The sequence below is a fragment of the Panthera onca genome, chromosome X, assembly GCF_046562875.1.
Source record: "Panthera onca isolate mPanOnc1 chromosome X, mPanOnc1 haplotype 2, whole genome shotgun sequence".
Lineage (NCBI taxonomy): Eukaryota > Metazoa > Chordata > Mammalia > Carnivora > Felidae > Panthera > Panthera onca.
In genome coordinates, this window is record NC_138357.1 from 70,552,568 (window position 1) to 70,574,256 (window position 21,689).

General features: G+C 36.6%; 1 protein-coding gene across 8 annotated transcripts in view; it reads left to right on the forward strand.

Moving 5' to 3' along the window:
* The window catches only part of HDAC8 (histone deacetylase 8), a 230,250-nt gene that overhangs the window by 83,136 nt on the left and 125,425 nt on the right, over positions 1–21,689 (forward strand). For 6 of the 8 annotated variants that reach the window (XM_081793494.1, XM_081793493.1, XM_081793496.1 and 3 more), the window contains 2 exons: positions 8,546–8,718; positions 11,236–11,330. In XM_081793494.1, coding sequence (XP_081649620.1) covers positions 8,546–8,718; positions 11,236–11,330 — 268 coding nt within the window. Of the gene's footprint in view, positions 1–8,545; positions 8,719–11,235; positions 11,331–12,998; positions 15,516–20,622; positions 21,324–21,689 lie in introns of those variants that run through there. The other 2 variants (XM_081793499.1, XM_081793500.1) reach the window with 2 other exon arrangements.

The following is a 21,689-nucleotide window of genomic DNA, read 5'->3' on the forward strand; positions in this document are numbered from 1 at the left end:
AGACAGATACCATATGTTTTCACTCTTATGTGGATCCTGAGAAACTTAACAGAAACCCATGGGGGAGGGGTAGGAAAAAAAAAGAGGTTAGAGTGGGAGAGAGCCAAAGCATAAGAGACTCTTAAAAACTGAGAACAAACTGAGGGTTGATGGGGGGTGGAAGGGAGGGAGGGTGGGTGATGGGTATAGAGGAGGGCACCTTTTGGGATGAGCACTGGGTGTTGTATGGAAACCAATTTGACAATAAATTTCATATATTGAAAAAAAAATAAAAATTAAAAAAATAAAAATTAAAAAAAAAGAAGAATATGGGTTAAGGAGTTACAGGAAAATAAGATAAAAAGGTAGGGTAGAATCCGATCATGAAGAACTTTGAATTAAAGGCTAAGAATTTTAAGCATTATCTAAAGACAATACAGGGACATTGAAGGGTTTTGAATAAGGAGGTGACATGATCAAAATAATCCCTAAGGAAAATTAATCTGATGGTAGTTAGTGTATGTGCATGATGGATTGGAGAAGTAAGAGACTTGAGACAGAAAAATTAATTAAGAAGCTATTGATGTACTCCACAAAAGAGGTCGTAAGGGCCAATACTGTTGTGGGAATGGAGAGGAAGGAATGGGAGAGAGATTGGTGCAGGACTGGTTAACTGAAGAGGAGCAGAGAAAGGGAGAAATCACAAAGAGCCTCAGAGTTTTGAACATGACTAACTGAAAGGATAGGGTATCATTAGAAGAGACAAGGAATAGAGAAGGAGGTAAGATGACAGGTTCAGCACAGTCAAAATGGAGCTGTAAATCACAGCTGACATTGTGGAAATTGACAAGCTGATCCTAAAATTTATATAAAAATTCAATACAGAATAGTCACAACAATCTTGAAAAGGAAGAACAAGGTTGGAAGATATACTTCCCAACTTCAAAACTGACTAAAAAGGTACTGTAATCAAGACAGTGTGGTGCTGGCATGAGGGTCACACTCATCAGGGTTGAGAAATACAGTCAATTTTACCCAAAGGGTGCCAAGAATTGGGAAGAATAGTCTTTTCAACAGATGGAGCTGGGACAACTGGATATCAACATGCAAGAGAATGAATCTAGACTTTTACCTCACACCATATACAAAAATTAAGTCCAAATAATCTAAATGACAGAAATAAAACTACAAAATTCTTAGAAGAAAACACATATGTAAATATTCATGACCTTGAATTAGAAAATGTTCTGTTAGATATGACACCAAAAGCACAAGTAACAAAAAAATATAGATAAATTGGATTTCAACAAAATTAAAAACTTTTGTGCTTCAAAGGATACTATCAAGAAAATGAAAGACAACCTGTAGAATGGGAGAAAAATTTTGCAAACCATGTATCTGATAAGAGATTTGTATTTAGAATATACAAATACTTACAACTCAATATTAAAAAGACAAATGGCCCGATTTAAAAATGAGCAAAGGACTTGCAGAGGCATTGCTCTAAAGAGGATATACAAATGGCCAAAAAGGACATGGAAAAATACTCAATTAGTCATCAGTGAAATACAAATTAAAACCACCATGAGATACCACTTTATACCCACTAGAATGGCTATAATAAAACAAAACAGAAAATAACGAGTATTGGTGAAGATGTGGAAGAAATGGAACCCTCATATATTATACATTGATGATGTGAATGTAAACTGGTGCCACCACTGTAGAAAACAATCTGGAAGTTCCTATAAATGTTAAACAAACATACAGTTAGCATATGACCCAGAAATTCGACTCCTGGGTAGGTAACCAAGAAAAATGAAAACTTATCTACACAAAAACTTATACACAAATGCCCATAACAGCATTTTTCAGTTATCCAGAAAGTAAAAATAACTCAAATGTCCATCAGCTGATGAATGGATAAAGAAAATTTGGTATATACAAATAATGGAGTATTATTTGGTCAAAAAAAGGAACAATGTACTGATACATGCTACAACATGAATGAACTGTGAACATGTTATATACTAAGTGAAAGAAGCCAGTTACAAACCACATATTATATAATTCCATTCATATGAAAAGTCAAAATCAGACAAATCCATAAAGACAGAAAGTAGATTAGTGGTTGCCAAGGCCTGGGGATTGAAGAATGGTAGGGATAGGCAATAACCACTAATGGGTACAGAGTTTCTTTGGGGGATGATGAAAATGTTCTGAAATTCATTGTGGTAATGGCTGTACAACTCTGTGAATATACTAAAAGCTGTTGAATTGTACACTTTAAATGGGGGAATTGTATGTTATGTGACTATCAATAAATTTCGGGTTTTTTAAAGATTTAAAAATATTTTTAATGTAGCTGTAGCCATTGATGATCAACTACAGATTTTTGAGTAGTATCAACTATTAGTTGCTTCTGAGAAGTTAGAAAAGATAACAGAGAAAAAGCTTTGGATATCATAACCAACAGGTCTCTCTCCTTTCAAGAGAGAAACTGAGAACAGTAAGATCAGAAACTGGATTGCAAAAAGAATACTTAAGTGACCAGTGGGTAAATTTGGCAGTGCTGAGAAGGGGAGGAGGAGATAGGAAACTTATAACCTAAAGGAACAGAATCAGTAGAAAGGCAGAGACTAAAGATGTAAGAAAGAGCTTATTGGTGTTACGTGGCCCTTAGAGGAACAGAAAAGAGGATCTAGTGCCTGGGTGGTAAAATAGCCTCAAGGAAAAGGAGGAATATGAGGAAAAACATTGTCAGGTACAGAAGAGGTAGAGGAAGGCATTCATTACACATAGCTTCAACCAGCTCAGTCAAGTATGAGGCAGGAGAAAGTTTAATCTGTAAAGAAACACATCAAACTTTTTCTGCCTCATACTTGACTGAGCTAGTTGAAGCTATGTGTAATGAATCAGCAGTTACCTCTGGAAAAGGAGTGGAGATGGAGAGAGATTTTGCACTTTTATTTGATAGACTTTTATATTTATTTTATTTTTTAGCGTCAAGAATGTGCTCTCATTGTATTTGTATTTTTAAAAAATTAGATTAGATGCTGCAAGAAATGTAATTGTTTATCAATAAGAGGTGAAGCAAATGATTGCCAAGCTGCACAGAGGGAGTGGCACATATTAAACAGTCAGTAAATGCTTATGGAATTTGTTGAACTGGAGTTGTAAGCATAAACTGTAGAGGAAGCAATTGGTTTGACTTCTCAGCTTTCTCCAGCAGAACAGAGCAGAAAATTCTGACAGAGTGGTTTATCCAAGGACTTAAGGATTAACAGGACAAAAACAACAAAGGTGTGAGGGAATTAAGTATGCTACCAGGGGTTTTTAAAATGACTAACTATATTATTCAAAATTAGTAGTGAAGCGGGGCGCCTGGGTGGCTCAGTTGGTTAAGCGTCTGACTTCAGCTCAGGTCATGATCTTACACTCCGTGAGTTTGAGCCCCGCATTGGGCTCTGTGCTGACAGCTCAGAGCCAGAAGCCTGCTTCAGATTCTGTGACTCCTTCTCTCTCTGCCCCTCTGCCTCTCGCACTCTGTCTCTCTCTCAAATATAAATAAACATTAAAAAAACATTTAAAAAAATGAGTAGTGAGGCAAATGAGGTCAAAAGATAGACTAGTGGACTTTGAAAATAGGAGAAAGACAAGAAAGCAGGAGTTAAAACAAGAATAAAGAACAAGTTCAACGAGAAAATGGAAAACTGTACACCTAAAAAGCAGTTCCAAGTTCAGGGTGTTAGAAGTAGAGCATTTCCAAGCACTTCCTTGTCAGGTCCCAAAGCATGGCCTATGCCTAGCAATAACTAAAGTGGAGTGCAGGTGGACATCACTGTTGTTCAAAAGGTGAAGAAACTGTGATTTCAGAGAATTAGAAGGGTCACAGGGGGAAGGAGCAGGTCTCTTTTGTTCAATAGCAAACCCATTTCCCAACATAGTGCCTGGTATACAGTAGGCATTTAGTTAACATTTTTTGAATGAATGGATGGATATTATAGCACTTATCATAGTTATTTGTTTTCCTATCTTCTTCCCCTACTGGGCAATAAGGTCCTTGAATTTTACTTATTTCTGTATCTCTAGTGCCTAGGATAGGCAGAATAGGTGCTTGAATCAAGATCTAAGGAAGCAAATGAGTAGTGAACTGCAAAGAATAATGACAGAGAAAGGGAGAGACAGAAAACTTGTGAATCAGGTGCTAATGTCTTCAAGGGAGGTGAAAGAATACCTTGTAGGTCTATAGAAAGGACCTTAGATAGCCTTTGAGTAGTATAAGCAAATGGCATTGACTCAAAAGAGGAGAAATTGGTAAGAGGAAAGAAGACTGGATTTGGAAGTAGCAGTAGGACAAAGAATATTTCACTTTCTCTTCCCCCCCCCACCCCTGTGAATTCTAGAGGAATTGGCACAGTGTGTTTTCTACTCTGACCACCCCCCATCCCCACCCAATCTGTCACCTAGCCCTCTCATTATTCCCCAAATTTACCTTATCTTGCTTCCTGTTGCTCTCATGCTTCAATACCCTTTTTGCCAATCCCTCTGCCTCCAGACATTCTCTCTTTGGCCTTCCATGCAACAGCAAAAATCAAAGTTCCTAAGCATCATTCAGCAACATCAGTATTTATATTTCTCCAGTGACTCCCATTTGACTGTCAAGCCAAATGAAAACTTCCACTCTTGAATTTAAGAGGATCCACCATGTAGCCCTCACATGTAAACTGTCCTCACTTGCAGTTGCTTTGAAGTTTACACTGTGTGCAAATTACCTTACCTTTCCAAAGCTTCTAATTACCCTTTTCTCCATCCATCCATAGCCCTCTTCATCAGAACTCCCTGAGGACTCGTTTTCTCTTCCTGGCTAAAAAAACTGTTCCAGAAACACGTTGCCTTTCTTTATCCTTTCCTCTGCCCTAGTACCAAACACTCATGAATGTTATATGTATACACTTTCCTTGTGTGTCAATATGTGATGCCCTATCAATTGTATCATAGAAGTATCTCCCAAATCCATCTCTTCTTCCCTGACCTTGCTGCCACTGGCCTGGATTGTTGCAAAATCCCCCTGATAACCTTCAATGTATCTTATGCTATAGCCAGAGTATCTTTTCTTTTCTTTTCTTTTTTTAATGTTTGTTTATTTTTATTTTATTTTTTTTTTATTTTTAATTTTTATTTTTGGGACAGAGAGAGACAGAGCATGAACAGGGGAGGGGCAGAGAGAGAGGGAGACACAGAATCGGAAACAGGCTCCAGGCTCCGAGCCATCAGCCCAGAGCCTGACGCGGGGCTCGAACTCACGGACCGCGAGATCGTGACCTGGCTGAAGTCGGACGCTTAACCGACTGCGCCACCCAGGCGCCCCTATGTTTGTTTATTTTTGAGGGAGAGAGCGAGCAGGGGAGGGGCAGAGAGGGAGACAGAGGATCCGAAGTGGGCTCTGTTCTGACAGCAGAGAGACCAACACAGGGCTGGAACCCACAAACTGTGAGATCACAACCCAAGCCAAAGTCGGACACTAGCCGACTGAGCCATCCAGGTGCCCCCAGAGTATCTTTTCAAAATGTAAATCTGATCATTCCCCCAACACACATACACACATGTAAATACACAGACACATGCAATGTTTGAGATATTTCATACTCCTAAAGTAAAAGCCCACTCATTAGCCTGCCTTGGCATATCTGTGGCCCTTTATGCCCTAAACCACATTTACTTCATTAGCTTTACTCCCACTACTGCTTGTTTCAAACCATCATGCTCTTACGTATGCAGTTCCTTCTCTGAAGCTAGTCCCCTACTAATGACTCTTACAACCATCCCTGCTTCCAACTCCACTACCTTCACCCCACATGCCTGTAAACTTTTCCTCATCTTTCTTTTTACTTTTTATTTTGATAATTATGGTTTCAAGGGAGTTTGCAAAGAAATGTACAAGAAAGTTCCATGCACCCATCTTCCAGCCTCCTCCAATGTTCACATCTTGCACAATTATAATTCAACATCAAATCAAGAATATGATATTGGTATAATTCATAGAGCTTATTTCAGTTTTCATCAGTTATACATGCACTCTGTGTGTGTGTGTGTGTGTGTGTGTGTGTGTATGTGTGTGTGTGGCTCTATGAGATTTCTATCACATGTGTAGTTTTGTATAACCAAAACCACCACCACAATCAAGATACAGAAGTATACCATCACCACAAAGTTGTCTCATACTACCATCTTATAGCCATACCCATCCCTAACTACTGGCAACCTCCATCTGTTCTCCATCCCTCAAATTGTTATTTAACAAATGGTATGTAATGGAATTGTGCAGTATAGATTTTGGATTGGCCTTATTCAACCAACATAATTCCAGTGAGATCCAAACAAGTTTTTTTGCGTTTATCAATAGTTTGTTTCTTTTTATTGATAAGCAAGATTCCAGTGGCATGGATATACCACAGTTTGTTTAATCATTCACTTGTTGAAGTACATCTGAGTTGTTTCCTGTTTGGATTATTACAAATAAAGTTGCTATGCACATTTGTGTACAAGTTCCTATATTAAAATAAGCCTTAATTTCTCTGGTATAAACGCCTAAGAGTTCAATTGCTAGGTTGCATGGTAAGTCTATTTTTAGTTTTGGCATGAACTGCCAAACTATTTTCCAAAGTGGCTACACCATTTTACATTCCCACTCACAATCTATGTGTAATCTACTTTCTCCACATCCTCACTAGCGACTGATGTTATCACTATTTTTCATTTTTGCCATTTTAATAGGTGGCTCATTGTAGTTCTTCTCATCTTTTAAGACCCAAGTCAAAAGTTAGGTCTATAGAGCTTTTTCTAACATCTTCTGGAAAAGTCTATTACTCGCTTCACTGTGCCATCTCGGATACTTCATTTATCATTGTACTTTAATTACTGATTAACATAGTATGAGTCTTCCCCTCTGTTTAGAGCCACATAAAGATAAAAGCTGTGTCATATTCATCTTTGTTCCTGCAGCATCTGGTACAGTTTCATGCTAGATACACAGGGGGTACTCAGTAAATTTGTGCAAAATGAGGGATAGAATGAATGAAGAAACATTGGTCTTTCTTGCCTCCCTCTTCTTCCTGAAAGTTATAAACCTTTTTATAACAGAGATCATGCCTTCCTCTGTGTCTCCTGATAGCAAATGGGGTTCTCTGTACACGTAGATGCTTAATACATGTTAGCTAACTATTCAGGTGGCTTATTTTCCCTCTGCACCAGTAGATAAGCACATGAAAGAGAGAATAGGCTTGAGTATTCCTGTATTAAGGATCATATGTCATAAGTTTTATAATATTATTATAATCTCCACAATCACACAATATTTGTCTGCATAGATGAGAAATCAAAACAAAACACTCTTTTGAGTCAAAGAATGCCTCTGCAGCTGAGCACTTTTCAATAGTCTCGCTACCCTGGTTACATATGAATTTGGGAGAATGGCATTTTATAGCCCTGAATTCTTTTTGCAGTTGCAAAAGGATCTGGAATTTTTCTGGTTTTGCTGCATTGGTATAATTTGACATGTTGATTATGAAGGGGTCATTAACCCCAACATTTTGTATCACTTTCTGACTCTGCATTTTCTCAACTCTGAAGTATGTTAATTTGCACTTGTTTATATGTCTCTGTAAGAGTTACTCAGCCCCATGAGAACTGGTATATGTTTTGTCTGAAAACTAGATTGTAAGCCCCGTGAGAGCAGGGACTTTCTAACTCCTAAGAATGCATTCTGGACAGTGTCAGTGTTCAATTAATGATAATACTAGAAGCCTAACTAAGGTCATCTGTCACATTGACAACTTCCTTTTCATCTATGATGCTTATAACTGTCAGGAAAAAAGCTGTTAGGTTGATTTGATACCACTGTATGATTCTACCCAAAATTATCCTCATTACTACTCACTACAACTTATTCTTTAGGGTACTTTCAGATTTATAATTTTGGATAAGTTGTTATTATTCTCTACCCTATAATACTCTGGTTACATATGAATTGGGGAGGGCTGTATTTCATAACCCAGAAGTCATTTAGAATAATAGAAAGTAAACTGATAACATCTATGCTTTCAAAGCATGTTAATTCTCTTCAGCAGTCTCCATTGATAACTAGATAATAAACTCCAAGGATGTTGGCAATCTTAAATTATCATAAATAATCCTTAACTATGCAGTGTATATGTCTTACTTTCTCAGATTATAAAATGGAGTAAACATATACACTATGTCCTATGGCTATTAAAGTTAAGTTAATATAAATATTTAAAGGAAGTTTGAGTTCTATAACATAAAGGTAAATTTGATTGTTGGTAAGGTGAAGGTGGAGGGAATTTTTTTTTTTTGTAAATCAGGTTTAGTAAGGTATAATTTACATACAGTCTGAATCACCCATTTTAGATGGAAAGTTTGATGAGTTTGACAAGTTGGGTTCCCCCCTTCACTATTTGCTGACTCAGCTATGTCTCCAATTGCCCCCCCAGACCAAAATGACCTGTCATTTTCTGACATTTTATATCTTTTCTCTTTTCCACAGTGTACTAAAGGAGGTATACATAGCCTTTAATCCTAAAGCAGTGGTCTTACAGCTGGGAGCTGATACAATTGCTGGGGATCCCATGTGCTCCTTTAACATGACTCCAGTGGGAATTGGCAAATGTCTTAAGTACATCCTTCAGTGGCAATTGGCAACACTCATTTTGGGAGGAGGTGAGTACAAAGGAAGTTCACCAGCAGAATTTGCTGAACTTCTTCCACATTTTTTCCACTGGCACTGAGTAAAACTTGGCTTTCTTAGATTGGGTAATACCCACATGCCTGTGATCCAGAAGCCTGAGTCAAAGAACTCTGCCCCCTTCACAATTCAGCATAAGGAAGTACTGTGGCACACTCCTCCTCGGCTTGGCATGTGCATTGACTCCTTGGTACTGTGAAGTCTAAGTTTCAATTCCTAAAGCAAAAGGCCTTTGGTTAAAGGTGCCATCAGATCTTATTAAGAATAGTGGGTGTTAACCTCAGTGGACTTTAATCCATCTTCTCTCAGTGTAGTTTTTGATTCTCAGTTCTAATAATCATCCTTTGGAAACATACCACCAAAATTCTAAGTCTACTCATATATAAGTAGTAAACACATGAATTAATTAAATAATCTAAGCTGAATTCAAGAATGACTTCTCCCTCCCACCCCCACCAAAAAAAGCATGGATTTGTTATAATAAAGCAAAATTGAGAGATCTAGAATCTCTTGGGCATTCTTGCCTTCAGTGTGTACTGATGTTTTGTATTACTTGACCAAGAGAAAGCTGAGTCTATTCAATAGAAGCATTTACACATTTTGAAAGTAACTTTTACAACCTCAACTACTTTTGAAGATGCCTTGTTGAGAATCTTCTATCTATCCATCTGGCACAATCTGTATTTCATTGGGTGAATGAATTGGTGCGTTAAAATAACATGGTCAAGCAGATCGAGCTTAAAACACAAGTATTATGGAACAGCTAATAGTTTGTTGTTTTGTTGACATATTGTAAAAACCAAATTAGAGGATGTTGTGGGAAGGCCTTACGAAAATGAGTGAGCATTCAACACAAATACACAAGCCAGGTCCTTTGGCAGACTCAAACCCTAGAGGGATCAAAATTAAAGGTGCTTACAAGAGACACCCTTTTATGAAAAGCAGGCAAGACATCTATTAACTTCAACTCAGGGAAAAGATAAAATTGATAAGTGCTATGTGACATATTACTTTCCTTCACAGCACTAAGGATGTTGATTATGACCCAGGTACAGCTCGGGCAAAGAAAAAAGCCCTTTCTACAATATACATCTGTGCAAATTCAACTTTTACACAGATGTGAAAAGTTGTGCAAGCCTTTACTTAGCATTTTCAAAGTCACTTTGCTTTCTCAGCCCAAAGTTTTGGCTTTTGAATACATAACTCTTCTTATACAATATGTGTATTCCTGAAAATGCCTTCACGTAAAAGGAATTTTTGCAAATCTAATAATACTGTATGTGTACCAGAAAGAGCTTACTACTTAAAATCTATGTTGGATCTTTTTGAAATCAAACAATTACGCCCAATAAGTCAATCTTATAAATTCATATTTTTCACATCAGGAATGTTTAAGGTAATATCTGTACTATTTCACTTAACTTCTCAACCCCCAATAGCACATAAACAATTAGTGGAGATAACCATGTCCCCAAGCTTCACTTGACCCCATTGAGGCCTAAATGACATATTCTAAAACACCCACTATCCCTGGCCTTTAAAAGAGTAAGGCTTTCAAGGCTTGAGAGAAAGGTGACCATATATCCCAATTTATACATGTTATCCCAGTGTAATTATTAATAGTGTCCCTTTTACTGTTAAAAGTGTACCACTTGGACAATAAATTATATGGTTACCCTACCTAAAATAGACCAGCTTCTATTTCCCTCAGGCTGCACTGAGCTTAGGAAATCATTCCATTTCATCCTTACACTCTTGGAATTTAGCTAAAGGCCAATGTTCTAATGCTTGCATGGCAGAACACATCTATTCAGTGCAGAAATATGCTGATTATTAGCCAGTATAATATGGCTGCTGGCTGACTGTGACAGAACCTGATGAGATGGGTCAGAGCATCAATCAACAGTCCCTTCCCTCATCTCATTCTCGTTGATCTCTGCCACTAGGCCTGTGTTTTGTGGAGAAAAGGAATGCTGATATTGAAAGAAGGAAGTCTATTTCTGCCAACATTTTCCATTTCTCTTTCCTGGATACTTATGGGGCTATATCTGCCAATAGCTTTAACATACAAATCATATCCAGCAGCCATTTTATAGAATTGTTGCAAATTTCATCACAGAGAAGCCTTCATGTTGGGTAGGTCACCTCAAGAGATCTGGATTCCAGGGATCTCAGACTTGCTGATGACTTGATGAAATTCAGGAGCTTGGAGTCCTCAGGTGCATATTTGTTCAGAGATGAGGGCCTCTTTAATCTTTGTAGGCCTTAGACTTCCCAGTTCCACACTGTGCATGGTCTGACTAATCCACTAAAGTCCACCTACTAGATGGCTCAAAAACAGCATAAAAGGATGTTTAGGTGAAGTTCTGCAAGTTGGAGTTGTCTTTTTAGCCCTTTTATTAAAACATTTTTCTCTCCTTCCTTACCCTCCTTCCCTCTCCTGCTGTTTTGTGACTGTTCTTTCCTAACTTCACAATTCTTGATGGAGACAGGAGGCTATAACCTTGCCAACACGGCTCGATGCTGGACATACTTGACCGGGGTCATCCTAGGGAAAACACTATCCTCTGAGATCCCAGATCATGAGGTAAGTAAGGCTCTGACAAGTCTTCTCTTCTTTAAGGGGAAGAGCTGAGTCATTCCACCTAATCAAAATCACGTCCTCACCACTCAATACCATTTTGTTGAGAGACACTCCAATAACAATAACACACTGTCTTGGCAGAATAGTGGACTCTTGTTCCAAAATATCCAAGACCTTCTGCCTTTTTTACAAGAGATCTCAAAGGCCAACTAACTTTAATTTCTCAATTAATCACAGAGACTGTGGGAAGGGGTCACCTGTTCACACAAAGAACTCTTTGGAATACGTGCATATTTTCATCCCCTAGTCTCAAAAAAGAAGGGGAAATATTTTAAACACATAAGCTGGGTTCTTGTCTATCTTTAAAAAGTCCCATAGGTTGATGTCACACCTGTGTTCTTTGGGGTCAGTCCTGGTCTTTCAGTTTCCTTTGACTAACATAAAAGTTAAGAAACACATAATCACCACAAAGACATGTCTGGTGTTTTTCCAGTGATTAGTGGCCCACAGAGGTGCCATGTGAAAGGTCATTTGAACCTTTACCATTTTCTTTAGTCATATGAGATGGGCTTTACACTTCCCGGAGCAAAGATGTCTATTTTAGTTTTCCCAAAACAGGTTAACAGAAAGCTGTCTGAAACCTGTGAGTATACGGATTATCCCTTAACTGAAGGTGTATTCCTTCTCTTCCCACACACCCCCACACTTGGCAGGAAGCATGTTATCACAGATCAAGATGTGTAGTTGTAGACCTTAGATTATGTGACTTATAATGAAGCCAATGTGTGAGCCAGTACCTGCAGCCCCACTTTCTCAAGCCATTCCCAGGAGTAGAGATGGTACTTTGGTTATGTTTTGATTCCTACCAGATGCAGAATCTGTATACTTGGGAACATTATTCTTTTTAAAGTTACTATTATTTTTTAAAAATTAGAAACAACCTAAACGAATTTCCTTCCAATTTTCTTCTAACCACAAATGAGGTATAATATGTATCTCTGAAAAACCACTCAACGTGTTTAGAATACAAATTGAAGGCATGCTATAATTGGAGACAATTTGCTGGTGTCAGGGTTAATAGAAGTTTCTTTTCTTGACTTGACTTACCTTTGTTCAGTATTTGGAAGCTTTATGAAATACAAAGATAAGCGAACAAATTACATTTGTGAACAAATGTAATCGCTGTTATTGCTGTGGGACTATCTCAGATTGCATTGTAATTTAAAGTATTGAGACTTTAAAACTGATCAAGTTATGTCAAAAAGTTTTAAACTATAGGAGCTTGAATTGAGAATGAGTGTTCTGTTCCTAGGAAACAGTGCAAATCCATAGATTCATCTGTCTTAAAAGGTTGATAAAATTTTGATAAAGATGAATACTGCCTCTGGTACCTGGAGAAACTATGTGCCTGAGTGGATGTGGGCTTGGCCTTATAGATAGACATATCCTATCTTTATGCTGGCATATTCTGCCAGATTAAATAATATACAATGTATGCCAATTGCCTAACACAGTTCTTGGCACATGATAGGCACTTGTAAAATGCAAGTTTTCTCCTTCCCCTTTGCATGCTCCTAACAACTCCTTATACCCAGACATTTATGACTTTGTCATTCATAAATGTGTCCAAACCCTTTTTGAATCCCTTCTGTCATATCCTTCTGGTATAAGAAATGTGAGTCATCCAAGAAGGAACAAAGAAGAAAATTGAAATGACAGTCTTCCCTGTACAATAAGATAACATTTTAATGAAAATTGCCAAAAATAGACTGCACAGTATGAAGGCATATATAAATTTTGTGCCACAATACATAGTTGCACACAAATATCCTTGTGGTTCTGTGTAATCAGATCAACAAATGATAGGTCAAAAAATATTTACTGAGCACCCATTGTGTGCCAGGCACTATGATAGGTGTCTTGGAAAAATCAAAGACACTGAAACCTCATCTCATCCGCTACCTCAAGCAGCCTGGGAGGGAGGCTGGTATAAGTTCTGGAGAGGTATGTAGATATACCAATAATTATGTTACAGAGCAGAGTAAGAAACACAAGACAGTAGGAACAATGACTGTGGAGATGTGCATCAAATATGAAAGGGATTCAAAGGAGTGTACAAAATACCCTGCCCTCCAGGAGCTGAAAATATAACTGAGAAATCTAGTCAGTGAAAAGGTCAAGATAGTGCAGCAGTCAGCTGCAGTCTGGCTGACCCCCCCCCACCCCCCCACCGTCTTCACTTTCAGTCTTGGGCTTTTCTTCTTCTATGTCCTGGGATAATAATCTTCCTCTTCCAAATGCTCTTTCTCCATCTTTCTATTGTCTTCCTAGGTCTAGCTTCAAGCCCCATGCCTTTAAAAAATCCCTTACCTAAATATACCAAGGCCCTTTGAGCTCTTCCTTCATATTCAGTTATTCCTTCATTCATTTAACAAATATTCATTGCATCCCTACTACTTGCCAGGCCTTATTCAGACTTGAATTCAGAGATACAAAGACTAGCAAGTAAAACCAGTGCCCTCAAAAATTTCACCATCTGATAAAGGTGACAGAACAATGTGCTCAAATCCAGGACAGTTGAGGAGAATAGAAGAAATGTTTCACCAAGACTTTGAACTAAATCATGGAGGTTGATTGGGAGTTTGACAGGTAAAGAAGAGGGAAAGACATTCTAGGCAAAGGGAAGTGGGATTGGAAAGGACCTGGTTCCTCATGGGACCAGTGAGAAGTTTGATAAAGTAGTAGAACATAGAGTTCCTAAGGGAGAGTGGGAAGGATTAAGGCTTGAATGAAAATTGGAGCCACATTATGAAGAGCCTTGAACACTGCACTAAAGAGTGTATACTTTATTTCTGTGAAAACACATGAACTTTGGTTTTTAGAAAGCTTACTTAGTAGCACACAGAAGACAGATTGCAAAAGAGAGGGACTTGACAAAGGCAAACCTGTTAAGAGGTTCCAGTACACTCCTATAACATAGTCTATCCTATTCATTTGGTCATCTGTATTTTGGTTGTCTGTATTCCCCCTCAGTGCTTAGCACAATATCAGCCACCCATCTTGTTGGTGTTCATTGTTTGAATGAACAACTGAATAAATGAGTGTTTTAATAATAAGGATCTCAACATTCACATGGTAAAACTCTTTTTAAGATGGAAGAATTAGAAGCCTTTTGCTGAAAAGGCTTCCAGTAGCAAATACCCATCCTTTGCAAGAAGTACCAGGTATCCCAGCTGTAGGAAACAGATGTGCCCATGGGAAAACACAAGATTGCCAACTGAGGGAAGGGAGTTGAGAAGACAAGTCTAGCACAAATATTAGAAGTAATTAATGGTGAGATTTCAGTCATAGTTCTCATGAGATATAAAACCAGTGATGTCATAAAGCCAGTGATCAGGGAGTTGGTCCCAGCTCAGGAATTAGGGAGCCAAGTTTGCCAGCCAGGCATGGAGTAAGGAAGCAATCCCAGCTGGAAGAAGATCTGAGCCCAGGTTGGAAAGAGAGGAAGGGAACCTGCCCACATGCTGGCTCAGGTATCTCTACCATAGAGAAAGCCCAAAGGTGGCATGAGGTCCCATAAAAAGACCAGTACAAGGCTACTTTAGCAAATTACCCACTCCATGTAATAAAGCTTATGGACTATCACATATAAGAATGTTCTGTAATCCAGTAATACTATTTGGATCCTATGATCTAGGATAGAGTATGGCAGTTATGTTATATAATATATTCATATATACATATATGTATATGTATGTGCATATATATCAGGGATATGTATATACCTGAATCAGATAGATATAGTACCAAAATTTAGTGAGTGAAAAATATTTACTTAACCAGACCATTTCTGATGGACTGGTTGGATAAACTATGCATGATTCATATGAGGAAATATATGTAGTCATTGAAAATAATGATTTATATACAAGTGTAGATTTATATACAAGTGTATGTTACTGGTGTAAAACAGTCTTGCAGTGCATCTGTAGGTTGTACTGAATCTATAGATCAATTTTGGGGAGGAATAACATCTTAATGATATTTAATCTCTCAATCCAAAAATTTGCTATATCTCTCCATTTTCTTAAGTTTTTAATTTCAAATTTTCATTTATACTTTTCAGTGAACAAGTCTTGCACAAATTTTGTTATATTTACCCTTAAGTATTTCATGATTTTGATGTTATTATAAATGGTATTTTTAAATTTCAATTTCCAATTGTTTGTTGCTAGAATATAGAAATACAATTGATTTTATATTGATCTTGAATAATGTATCATTGCTAAACTCTTTAGCTCTAGTAGCTTTTTGTAGATTCATTAGCATATTTCATGTATACAAACATGTCATCTGTGAATAAAGAAAGTTTTACTTATTCCTTTACAATCTTTATGACTTTTATTTCTTTTTCTTGCCTTATTACACTGGTTGGGACCTCCAATATGATGTTGAATAGAAGTGGTTAGAGCAAACATCCTTGTCTTGTTCCCGATCATAGGGGGAAGCACTTAATCTTTTACCGTGAAGCATGTTAGCTGTTGGTTTTTTCATACATGTTCTATATTAGGTTGAGGAAGTTCCCTTCTAATCCTAATATACTGAGAATTTTCTCACAAATGAGTGTTAAACTTTGTCAAATGCTTTTTCCTCATCTATTGAAATGATCATATGGAGTCCTCTTATTCTGTTAATACAGTAAATTGCATTAATTATTGCTTTTTAAATGTTAAACAAACCTTGCATTGTTGGAATAAACCCTAGTTGGTCATGGTATATTATCCTTTTTATATATTACTGGATTCAGTTTGGATTTTTGTGTCAATGTTGATGAGGGATGCTGACTTGTTTTCTTTTCTTGTAATGTCTTTGTCTGGTTTTGATATCAGGGCAATGTCGATCTTATAAAATGACTTGGGAAGTGTCGCCACCTCCTCTTTTTTTCTGAAAGAGTTTATGTAAAATTTATACTATTTCTTACTTAAGCATTTGATAGAATTCACCAGTGAAACATTTGAGTGTGGAGTTTTCTTTGTGGGAAGGTGTTTAATTATGAATTCTATGTCTTTAATAGTTACATAGCTATTCAGATTTTCTATTTCTTCTTGCTTCCATGTTGATAATTTGTCTTTGAGGAATTTGCCCATTCACTTATAATATTCTTTTATTATTGTTTTAATGTCTGTAGAAGCTGTAGTGATATCCCTTCTTCCATTCCTAGTATTCCATTCCTGTTTTTCTTGATCATTTTAACTTGTGATTTATCAGTTTTATTGAACTGTATTTTTTTTTCAAAGAATCAGCTTTTTCATTGACTTTATTTTTCTCTTTTCTATTATTCTGTTCATATCTTTGTTATTTCCTTCCTTCTACTAACTTTGTATTGACTTTTAGTTCTTTTTCTAGTCTCTTGTGATAGAAACCAAGTTTATTGATTTTAAACCTTTCTTCTTTTCTAATACAAGAATTTTATGCTATAAATTTTCATCTAAGCACTGCTATAGCTGCATCCCAGAGATTTTGATGTTTTCATTTTCAGTTGGTTCAGAATATTTTCTAATTTTCTTCTTTAACTGATGAGTTATTTAGAAGCATGGGTTTTTAAAAATTAATTTCCAAATATTTCAGGACATTCCAGATATCTGTTTACCTTCATTTTAGTTTAATTCTGTTGTGCTCGAAGAACATACTTTGTGTGATTTCAGTCATTTTATATTTATTGGAGTTTGTTTTACAACCCAGCATAGGATCTATCTTGGTGAATGTTTCATGTGCAGTTTGCAAAGAATGTGTATTTTACTGTTATTGGACAACATTTTTTATCATTATCAATTAGGTCAGGTTAGTTGAGAGTGTTATTTATGTCTTCTATATCCCTATGGATTTTGTCTGCTTGTTCTGTCACTTGTCAAGAAAGTTGAAATCTCCAACCATGATTTTGGATTTGGTAATTTTTCCTTTCACTTATGTTGGTTTGGGCTTCATGTATTTTTGAAGCTTTGTTACTAGATATATATACATTTAGGGTTGTTATATCTTCTTGATGAATTGACCCTCTTATTATTATGAAATACTGCTCTTTATCTCTGGTAATATTCCTTGCTCTGAAGTCTACTTTGTCTGATTTTAATATTGTCACATCTGTGCCGATTTTATTATTGAGTGGTGTGATTATTATTATTATTTGTGTGGTATATCTTCATCTGTTCTTTTACTTTTAACCTATTTGTGTTTCCATATCTAAATTGAGTTTCTTGGGTTGCCTGGGTGGCTCAGTCGGTTGAGCATCCGACTTCGGCTCAGGTCATGATCTTGCGGTCTGTGAGTTCGAGCCCCACATCAGGCTCTGTGCTGACCGCTCAGAGCCTGGAGCCTGTTTCAGATTCTGTGTCTCCCTCTCTCTCTGACCCTCCCCTGTTCATGCTCTGTCTCTCTCTGTCTCAAAAATAAATAAACGTTAAAAAATTTTTTTAAAAAATAAATTGAATTTCTTATAGACCACGTATAGTTGGGCCATGATTTTTTATCCAGTCTAGTCTGACAGTCTCTGCCTTTTGGCTAGAGTGCCTACACCACTTATGTTTGCATAAATTATTTATATGTTTATGTTTAAGTCCATCTTCCTATTTGTTTTCTATTTTCCCATCTATTCCCTGTTTCTATTTTCTTGCCTTTTTCAATTAAATGAGTATTTTTAAGGTTCCATTTGTGTCCATTATTTGCCTATTATCTATAACTGTTTGTTTTGATTTTTCATGGTTGCTCAGGGGTTTACAGTATACATTTCTAACTTATCATATTCTACCTTCAAATAGTATTACACTATTTAATGTATAATATAGCACCCTTATTACAATGTTCTTCCATTTTTCTCTTTTCCTTCCCTTGTGCTATTGTAGTCATATATTTTACATTTGCAGGTGTTATAAACCCACGATACATTGTTATTGTCTTGCTTTAAACAGTCAATATATTTAAAAAGAATTTTAAACATTTATTATTTAAAATAAGAAAAATAAACCCAGTATACATTAGCACAGATAACATGTTATGATTTTTTAAAAATAACTCTACTTTCCAGGGCGCCTGGGTGGTTCAGTCGGTCAGGTGGCCGACTTCGGCTCAGGTCATGATCTCATGGTCAGTGAGTTCAGGCCACACGTCGGGCTCTGTGCTGACAGCTCAGAGCCTGGAGCCTGTTTCAGATTCTGTGTCTCCCTCTCTCTGACCCTTCCCCGTTCATGCTCTGTCTCTCTCTCTATCTCAAAAATAAATAAACGTTAAAAAAAATTAAAAATAACTCTACTTTCCAAGTCAAAAATACTTCATGAAAAGAATGTCATTGCTATATATTTTTGCATATCTCTATAATGTCTGGCTTAATAAATGACAGGTTATCTCTCATACCAGCTTCTACAATGTGTTATGTTGTTTTTCTTAAAGTATATGAAGAAAATCCACCTTCACATAGATATGTAGTTGGAAAAGGGAAGAGTATTTCAATAACCTTTACAGATAATTGTGGATATTCTTTGATACTACACAAAAAGTCTACAAATGGTAGTTTCTTAAAGGTTAATGCTGTGTGGAGTCTGAAACTGTATCAGTGAATTTTTATATACTGTTACATTAAAATTCATTTGTCATCTTGTACTTTGAATAGGTATTTGGCCCATCTTGTACATATCAACTATTTGGAAAATATTGGTTCACTAAATTATGTGAATATTTCAAATGCTGAAACATTTTTTGCGCTGTCAAAAATTACATTAATATCAGCACTAATCTCATTGAAACAAAGCTTAAGTTTGGGGAAGCTGTTAAGCTTACAATGGCAAAATGAAGTTTTCCAAAATTTTAATTTTCACTCAAAAATGTAAATACCATTATTGGCAAAAAAATTATGTCCATTTATCCTAAAGGCTCACTTCATTTTTGAGAAGTATCTGCCAAATACCCAAGTATTTAATGATGGTTTTTCTATCAGTTGTTCTCCCAAGTAAAAATGGTATTCCGTGAAAAGTGGCTAGTTAAGCCACGACTTAATTACAGATATATTATTCTCGATACAACCACAATAGTGTAGTTTGTAACAGAAGTACCTTTTTTGTACCTCCTATTTTGTGACACAGAATATTAAATGCAGGATCAAGATTTAATAATTTTTAGTGCTTCACCAAGGACATTCTTAACTGAAATTGAATTTTTTAATGTGATTACATGGCAGTATAAAGAATACAATAACTATTGGTATACTTTGGTTCTACTGCCTTAATTTATATCATGGTAGCTGCAGTTTTACCTACTATTGCTTTTGTACCTCCATGCAAATATAAACAAAGTTGCTCCAGGAGAAACCATGAGATTCAAACAAGTTGTTCAGCACTTTAATATTTCAATACCACTTGTGTTTGTTGTCAACCATGCACAAAGAAAAAGACTTCTTCAAAGACTAGTCACTGCTGATACCACATGACTGCAAGCCAAACAAGTCCAGCCACATTTGTAAACTTGTCTGTAAAGTGAAGTATAATTATGCGAATAAGATAATGATTAAGTCTTCATGTTTAGAGCTAAATGTTTAAATAAACAAGTTACCGTGCCATTGAAAAGAGGCATTACTATGGTTATTTTACTAACTTTTCATTCAGTAGGCATCGAGCAATGTCAACTATTCAAAGCTTTATTGATCTCTAAACTATTATGTGCATTGCCCCAGTCTATGTAGTCTGATGGCTTGTGCATAAGATGCTTCAGTGACTTATTCTAGTTTGAAAAACTCTTAACAACTTTTGATTTTTAATAAGCTCATCATGTCTACACTTAAAATATCCCATTTCTTTTCCTTTAACTATGAATAAATGATCTAAAAATGATGCCACAACTTAAGTAGCAAATTATTCTGAAATTATATGAAAATGTTCCATGTGTAAGACACTATAAGATAAATTAATTACATATATAAAGGTAATTTTAATCATAATTTCATTCTTTGCTTACAATTTAACCATGTCTTTGAAGTCAATGTCTTCCCACCATGAGTCAAAGCCCTCCCTGATACTTCAGTTTCATCTTTTTCAGCTTCTTTAAACATAGATGTTACAGCTCTGGTTTGAGACAGCAAGCCTTCTAATCTCATTTTATTAAGCCAACAATCCATATTCTTATGTTTCTATCTGAGTGGAAGCAAAATTCTGGGATTTCAAAATAATTATTTACTAAACAATACAAAAAGTTATAGAGATTATAGAAGGTATAGCTAAGGATACTTTTTCCATGTCCCTCTTGTGTTTAGGGAGTACAGGAACTGGTCATGGTGCCAGCACTTCAGAGCAAAGAGCTGAAAAACATAAATGAAGGGATGGAAGAGAAGATCAAGAGCCTGACCAGGCAAGAAGTCTCAAAGTAGGGGAACCTGTTGTATGGGCCCCATCAGGGGGTGCAGGGAGGCTAGATAGCTACTCATACCAGCCACAGGACACAGTGCTCAGACTAGAATGCCCCAGATATGAGCAGCTTTGGACCATACACCCAGTGCCCCGACCTGAGCTGTGCCACCTTTTGACTGGACTGTGTTCCTCCACTTATTACTCTGCCACCAGGCTGACAGCCTCCCTTATTCCTCCATGAGCTTTAGTGGCACTCCTTTGCAGTCAGCATATATGCAGCCACCACTGGACATGCTGCTCCCAATGTGGCCCTAAATTGTCATTTAAAGAAATAAAAAGATAAGTAAGAAAAATTTATTTATTTATTCATTCATTCATTCATTCATTTAGAGAGAGAGAGAGGAGAGTAGAGAGGCACAGAGAGAGAGAGAAATAGAATCCAAAGTAGGCTCTGTGCTGACAGCACAGATCGATGCAGGGCTCAATCCCACAAACCATGAGATCATGACCTGAGCCAAAATCAAGAGTTGGACTCTTAACCACCCAGGCACCTCGAAAATCTTTTTACATTTATCCATATATTTATCCTTTCCAGCATTTTTCAATCCTTTGTGTAGATCCAGGTTTCCATCTGGTAAAAGTTACATTTTCCCTAAAAACTAAAGCTAATTTTGTATTAAAATGTAGGTCTGTTTGCAACATATTTTCTCAGATTTGTTTGAAAAGTCTAGTTTGTCTTAATTTTTAAAGACATTTTTAAAGATATTTCTCTATTTTAAGATATAAAGTTCTAGGTTGATAATTTTTTCTTTCAGAACTTTAAAGATATCAATACATTATGTCTATGTTGGCATATTTCCTCATGAGAACTCTGTAATCATTCTTCTCTTTGTTCCTTTGTATAATGCTTGCATTTTTTCCCTCTGGCTGCTTTTACCATTTCTCTTTGTGACTAATTTTCAGCATCTTGATT